The sequence below is a fragment of the Notolepis coatsorum genome, assembly GCF_963971535.1.
Source record: "Notolepis coatsorum genome assembly, chromosome: 17".
NCBI classification, from domain to species: domain Eukaryota; kingdom Metazoa; phylum Chordata; class Actinopteri; order Aulopiformes; family Paralepididae; genus Notolepis; species Notolepis coatsorum.
The window spans coordinates 103272892-103280674 of record NC_140181.1 but is presented as its reverse complement, the minus strand read 5'-3'; the positions used below and the strand labels follow the sequence as shown (position 1 = coordinate 103280674).

General features: G+C 45.7%; 1 protein-coding gene across 1 annotated transcript in view; it reads right to left on the bottom strand.

Annotated features, from left to right (window-relative positions):
• Positions 1-1254: 1254 nt before the first annotated feature.
• LOC311244194 (uncharacterized protein) overlaps positions 1255-7783 on the bottom strand; it is a gene marked incomplete at its 3' end in the record, with an annotated part of 21475 nt that continues 14946 nt past the window's right edge. Inside the window, exons 9-12 of the mRNA XM_084333601.1 lie at positions 5910-6688; positions 5621-5745; positions 3350-3455; positions 1255-1316 (exon numbers count right to left, since the gene is read on the bottom strand). Coding sequence (XP_084189727.1) covers positions 1255-1316; positions 3350-3455; positions 5621-5745; positions 5910-6688 — 1072 coding nt within the window. The remainder of the gene's footprint in view (positions 1317-3349; positions 3456-5620; positions 5746-5909; positions 6689-7783) is intronic.

The following is a 7783-nucleotide window of genomic DNA, read 5'->3' as shown; positions in this document are numbered from 1 at the left end:
GGTGCAGCAGCTAAGGGGAAGGAGATCAGAGGAACGAGGTAACAACAAAGTAGAAAAGAAAAGAGGGAAATCAGGCAGAATAATTTATAAATTTGGTGAAGAGGTGAGATTTCAGTTGGGATTTGAAAGAGTTCAATGAATGGATCCACAGTGTTGCAGTATATCAGCAGTTGACAACCAGTACACAAAGTCAACATAATCAAGTTAATTAATTAATACATTTCTTAGATTTATATAGCGCCTTTCAAGAAACCCAAAGTGCTTAACAGAAGAGGGGGACAAATTAAGGGGAAGGACATCAGAGGGACATATACCTCTATAGTATAAAGAGGGGGACAAACTAAGAGGAAGGACATCAGAGGGACATATACCTCTATAGTATAAAGAGGGAGACAAACTAAGAGGAAGGACATCAGAGGGACATATACCTCTATAGTATAAAGAGGGAGACAAACTAAGAGGAAGGACATCAGAGGGACATATACCTCTATAGTATAAAGATGGAGACAAACTAAGAGGAAGGACATCAGAGGGACATATACCTCTATAGTATAAAGAGGGAGACAAACTAAGAGGAAGGACATCAGAGGGACATATACCTCTATAGTATAAAGAGGGAGACAAACTAAGAGGAAGGACATCAGAGGGACATATACCTCTATAGTATAAAGAGGGAGACAAACTAAGGGGAAGGACATCAGAGGGACATACCTCTATAGTATAAAGAGGGAGACAAACTAAGGGGAAGGACATCAGAGGGACATATACCTCTATAGTATAAAGAGGGGGACAAACTAAGAGGAAGGACATCAGAGGGACATATACCTCTATAGTATAAAGAGGGTAAAGGTTGGGTAAAGGAGAGTCGTTAATACATTTGGTGAAGAAGTGAGATTTGAGTAGTGATTTGAAGGAGTCCAGGGATGTAGCGGATGTCTGGAGGGAGGGAGGGAGTTCCAGAGGGTGGGGGCGGCAACACAGAAGGCTCTGGGACAGGTTGGTGGTGGGGATGGAGAGGAGACCGGAGCCTCCGGGGGGTGGGATGGAGGGATGGAGGAGGTCGGTTAGGTTTGAGTTTGAGTTTATTTAGATCCCCATTAGCTGTTACAAATGGCAACAGCTACTCTAGGTACCAGGGGGCAAGGGAGTGTAGGGATTTGTAGGTGATGAGGAGGATCTTGAAGTTGATGTGGGACTTGACTGGAAGCCAGTGGAGGTGGATGTTAAAAGAAAAGCAAACAGGACGTTTTTCCTTCAGTCGTCCCATTCATCATCGTCATCGTCATCGTCATCAAATTCGTCATCGTCACCTTCATCTGAAAGAGAACAGATGGATATAGAGTTTTATCACTTTCTTTTGCTCTCTTAAAAAGGTGCTGTTGTAAGTGGTATTTTTTTGTCGTATACATATTTAAATAATAGCTCTACATTCCAACAGCCATCACTGATATAGAGTGTTTGGTTAGTAACATGGGTCTCTCAGTCCCTCCTGCTCTGCAGTAAACAGCCATCACTGATATAGAGTGTTTGGTTAGTAACATGGGTCTCTCAGTCCCTCCTGCTCTGCAGTAAACAGCCATCACTGATATAGAGTGTTTGGTCAGTAACATGGGTCTCTCAGTCCCTCCTGCTCTGCAGTAAACAGCCATCACTGATATAGAGTGTTTGGTTAGTAACATGGGTCTCTCAGTCCCTCCTGCTCTGCAGTAAACACGAAATAAATTGTCTGGTATCCCTTCCCACTTTATCCAATCAGAAATAAGCAAAGGTTAAACAATCGACCAGTGCAATAAGCTAATTTGGCTTGGTAGGACTTCTTGAAATAAGTAAAACATATCTAGGGTTCTCTCTCCTGATTCGCTGAAGTGGGAAGGGATACCAGAAAATGTATTTATGTATCTAACCCTTGAGCAATAATAATAATAATAGCTTAGTTTTATATAGCGCCTTTCAAAAGACCCAAGGTGGTAAATTAGGGGTTAAAGGTCAAGTTGAAGAGGTGGGTTTTGAGTAGTTTTTTCTAGTCTAGAGTTCTGCGGGGAGGGAGTTCCAGAGGGTGGGAGCTGCCACACTGAAAGCTCTGTCCCCAATGGTCCGCAGTCTGGTTCGAGGAATGGATAGCTGACCAGTGTCTGTGGATCTCAGGGACCGTGACTGAGTGTAAAGGTGGAAGAAGTCAGTGAGGTACTGAGGTGCCAGAGCATGGAGGGACTTGTAAGTGAGCAAGACACTGAACCCCTAACTGCTCCCGTTGGCACATTGCACCTCCGCCATCATGTGTATGAATGTGTGAGTGTAAAGCGCTTTGGATAAAATAACTATATAAATGCACCATTTACCATTTAGAACCAATAGATTTGATCAAAGCTTGTTTATTTTTGGAAGAGTGCTTTGGATTTGCCTTTTTCTGTGTTTTTTTATTTTTTTTTTTTTTATTTTTTTTTTTTAATGCATTTCCCCCTGTCCTTGGACCAAGGAGGAAGGAAGCATGGTGTCCTGTGCTATTCAGACGAGAGACCGCTGCACTTCCGCGTTACATTGAGCTCATGGAGGAGAGAGCGGGGGGAGAAAATGAATGAATGTGGATGAGAGCCTTGACATTAAGTGGTTGTAGCTACGGCTGTGGAGGTGCTGGAGACATGATCCAATAGACATTTATACGCCCGAGTCTCCTGAACACGGAGAGACCAATCCCAAGTCGATTGTCACTTTTCCGTACCTACTCCCGAACTCCGCATGCGCAGATTGATAAACCTAGATCTCTGGACAATCCAAAGACTCCGTGGGCAATGCGAAATTCTGGAGTAGGTGCGGAAAAAAGTTACTATAGCTCGGCCGAGAAAGTGCCGATCGACTTGGGATTGGTCTCTCCGTGTTCAGGAGACTCAGGCGTATAAAAGTCTATTGGATCATGTCTCCAGCACCTCCACAGCCGTAGCTACAACCACTTAATGTCAAGGCTCTCATCCACATTCATTCATTTCTCCCCCCCGCTCTCTCCTCCATGATTTCAGAACACCGGAAGTGTTGCAGTGGTTTATAGGAGGAAGGGAGCATGTGTTACTCATGGTGTCCTGTGTTAACCCTTTCACTGCCGCACTACCAAACGGTTAAGCCTTTCACTGCGACAATACACAGAAGGTTAACCCTTTCACTGCCAAAACAAAACAGCAGGTTAACCCTTTCACTGCCGCACTACCAAACGGTTAAGCCTTTCACTGCGACAATACACAGAAGGTTAACCCTTTCACTGCCAAAACAAAACAGCAGGTTAACCCTTTCACTGCCACACTACAGAAGGTTAACCCTTTACTATCACACTACCTGACGGTAATCCTGTGTTACTCACCAGAGGAGTGGATGGCTCTGCTCCTCTTCTGCATGACTGACATCAGAGCTCCTACGATGCCCAGGTCCTCCGGCTGAGCAGGCGGGGGGTCGGGGCACTGTGCCGCCTGGCACACGCACACCATACACCATACACCATACACCGCACACACACACACACCATACACCGCACACACACACACACACACACACACACACACACACACACACACACACACACACACACACACACACACACACACACACACACACACACACACACACACACACACACACACACACACACACACACACACACACACACACACACACAATACACCGCACGCACACACGCGCACACGCACACACGCACACATGAGAGATGAGAGGGCATTGTAACATCACGTTGTCTTCATGTTTCAATTTCATGTTTCAATTTCAAGTTTTGTTTTATTTGTACATTACAGTGTATGAGAACCCAGAGAGTGTGCTTCAAAGAGTAAAAAGAGTAAAAATAGTAGTGCTTTATAATGTGTAAGTTATAATGTGTTATAAGTAACTTACTTCTATCCAAATACAAAGGAGGTGCAGGGATTTGTCTTGGCTATGGTGCACAGACATTGAACAGCTAACAGCTAATGTTTTACAGAATGACACATGTGTGACACATCACAACAGGACAACTCACCTAGTACAATGCACAGCATAGTACATAAATGATACATGACATCGTCACCTTAAACTTCGATGCCCCGAGTGAGTTTCGAACCCGTGGTCTCCCACACCGCGGGCTACAGCACAGACCGCTATACCAAGAGGTGAACTCACTGCTTTGCAACGTATCTATGTGTCTTTTGGGGGAGAGAGTGAGTTTAACCCACAGCACCGTTACTCGCCCCAGTCACTTCACAACATCGGAAGTCCATCGTTTCCAAATGTAATGTAAGTGTAAGTCCAGTGTAAGTGACTGCACTTCGCGGTACCATCCGTTACACATACATACGGGGGGGGGGGGCATACGTACGGCCCTGAGCTATTGTCTTGTATCTCATCCTGTATCTATACGCCTGCAGTAGTTCTATCTATTACTCAATTTCACAATTTTCTTATATACTAGGATTCTACTGTCACCATGCATGCATATGCTCACTACATGTATGTATTGCTCCATCTCCGCCCCCTCCACTACAAACATGGGAACTCTCTAACCCCTGTCCAACCCCCCCCCCCCCCCCCATCTCTCTGAGTGGTTGTCTCGTAGTGCTGACCAAGGTGGTGGATGTCTCGGGGTCTTGGCCAAGATTGCAGTGACTGTTCTACGTGCACCACCGAGGCCATGGATCAGCTTCTCTTACCGTCTTCTGTCCGTGGTCTGTCAACGTGGTTTAGACGTGGAGTTCATTGCTGGGTTAAGTACTTCTATTCTATTCACATAATATGCTTACTACATATATCTATTCTATTTACATATATGCTTACCACTTGTATCTATTGCTATGTCCGCCCATCACAATCACACTGTCTAACGCCTGTCCCGTCTCCCTGTCTCCCTGTGAGTGGCTGTCTCGGAGTGATGATCGGAGTGTTGGACGTCCCGTGATGATGACCGTGATGATGACCGGGAGGATGCGACCCTCTCTGCACCGCCCCTTTGCCTCAAATAGATCCGCTGTCAGCTCTATCTTTAATCTTTCAAAATATTCAGTTGCTATCGCATGCACTTATCTGTGTTTCACCACACGTATGAGTGCATGCTTACCAACTGTTCGCCTGTTTTACTGCAACACTACTATCACCGACATCTAAGAAGGGAGATCCCCCCTTGAACGGCCCTTCTAAGGTTTCTCTCCTCCACATTGCCTGTGGTGCATTTTTTCCTATTGCTAGGTTTTAGTGAGTTTTTCCTTACCTTCGCGTGGGGTATGTCTGGTATGTTGCATTTATTTTGCATTTATTTGGACTTTATGGTGTTTTTGTTTTGTTCTTGACTTATTGTGATGTTTCTTCTTGACTTGTTTAAAGAAGACGTGTCCGGCCCATGGGGACATTAACGTGTGTTGTCGGGCCTTACAAATACATTTGATTTGATCATACATACATACATACATACATACATACATACATACATACATACATACATACATACATACATACATACATACATACATACATACATACATACATACATATACATATATATGTATATACATATATACATATATACATACATACAGTACATAAAACATAATATAAATTACTATAATATTCCAAAAGAAACAAGAGGTTGTCTTACGGTTTTGAGCTTCTTCCCCAGGCGGATCTGGTCCAGCAGATCTACTCTCCCTCCTCCTCCTCCTCCTCCACCTCTTCCTCCTCCTCCTCTTCCTCCTCCACCTCCACCTCCTCCTCTTCCCCCACCTACTGGAGAAGCACCTCCGGAGGAGAGGGGGAGGGAAGGCTGAGGGGACTGGGGGAGGTGGAGGTGGGGGTGGAGGAGCAGGCGCAGGAGGAGGTGGAGGAGGTGCAGCCACAGCGCGCTGGCGACCGGAGTGGGGTGGAGGAGTATGGGAATGGGAGGATACAGAGGGTAGGGGTGGTCGGTATTTGGAAGGCAGCGCTGGTGGTGGTGGTGCTGGGTACTGAGAACAGGGTGGGGGTGGGTAATGAGAAGAGGGTGGTTCTGGGTAATGAGAAGAGGGTGGTTCTGGGTAATGAGAAGAGGGTGGTTCTGGGTACTGAGAACAGGGTGGGGTGGGGGTGGGTAATGAGAAGAGGGTGGTTCTGGGTAATGAGAAGAGGGTGGTTCTGGGTAATGAGAAGAGGGTGGTTCTGGGTACTGAGAACAGGGTGGGGGTGGGGGTGGGTAATGAGAAGAGGGTGGTTCTGGGTAATGAGAAGAGGGTGGTTCTGGGTAATGAGAAGAGGGTGGGGGTGGGTATTGGGAACAGGGTGGGGGTGGGAGTCCACCTCGATCCGCCATCGGTGGAAGCGGCAAAGCTCCTCTTGCCGGAGAGCGCTGGGGGGCGGGCCTCGCTGCGATTGGCCCGGGAGAGAGGGCAGGGGGGGCGTGCTCGCTGCAATTGGCCCGGGAGAGAGGGCAGGGGGGGCGTGCCTCGCTGCGATTGCCCGGGAGAGAGGGCAGGGGGGCGTGCCTCGCTGCGATTGGCCCGGGGGAGAGGGCAGGGGGGGCGTGCCTCGCTGCGATTGGCCTAGGAGAGAGGGCAGGGGGGGCGCGCCTCGCTGCGATTGGCCCGGGGGGAGGGCAGGGGGCCGGAGCGAGTAGCACCCCGCGAGGGGGGCGGGGCAGCCGGGCCAGGCAGCGGAGGCAGAGCGCCCTGTCTGCCGGGTGCAGGGGCGCCACCTGGAGGAAAAAGACAATTACTGCATTACAAACGCAATGGATTAGATGGATGGGTTAGAAAGAATGGATCAGGTCAGCTTTGGAACCTGGGTTAGATATTATTTGCTGATAATAGTTTTGATTATTTGAAAGCCTATTGATCAGAGCTATGCTTTCTGTGATTAATGAAATGCCTGGAACTATCTGAGGTATTATCCTGATGAGATCATGTTACTTTCAACCTAGACCCTCAAGTTGACTGTAGCTGCACTTCTCACTGCAACTCAATCCAATGAGACAAATCATGCAAGAGACAAAGAATGTTAGCAAAAACAAGGGACAATATGTTCCTTCAGAGCAATTATATTTATTATATTAGAGCAATTATATTATTATTACCGCATTTCACTGTATGCCCTGGTATGTATGTGATAAATAAACCTCTTGAATCGTCTCCATCTCCCTGAACAGGTTATCCACCACCCATTGAATTATAGTTTTCCTACTTACACCACACCGCACCGCACGTCACTGTTCACTCATCCACACACTGCATGCATCACTGATTCTTATACATACATATTCATTGTTTATGTAAATGATTGTTTGTTATATATAGGTTTAAATAAATTATATTGTTAAATTGCTTTCACATGTGGACTCCCTTTTTTGTCACAATTGACCCGTTTGCGACAATATATATGTGTGTGTGTGTGTGTGTGTGTGGGTATATATATGTGTGTGTATATATATAAGTGTGTGTATATATGTGTGTGTTTCTATATGTGTATAGTGTGTGTGTGTGTGTGTGTGTGTATATATATGTGTGTGTGTATATATATATATGTGTGTGTATATATATATATATATATATTTATATATATATATATATATATATATGTGTATATATATATATGTGTGTGTATATATATGTGTGTGTGTATATATATATGTGTGTGTTTCTATATGTGTGTGTATATATAGGTGTATATATATGTGTGTGGAGAGCTACAGCCATTCTTCATTGAGTGGTTCAATTGATTCAGAATGAACTGGTAGGAGACGAGACGCCAGATGATTGGGGGAAAAAACTGTGTGGTTACGATTTAAAGTAAC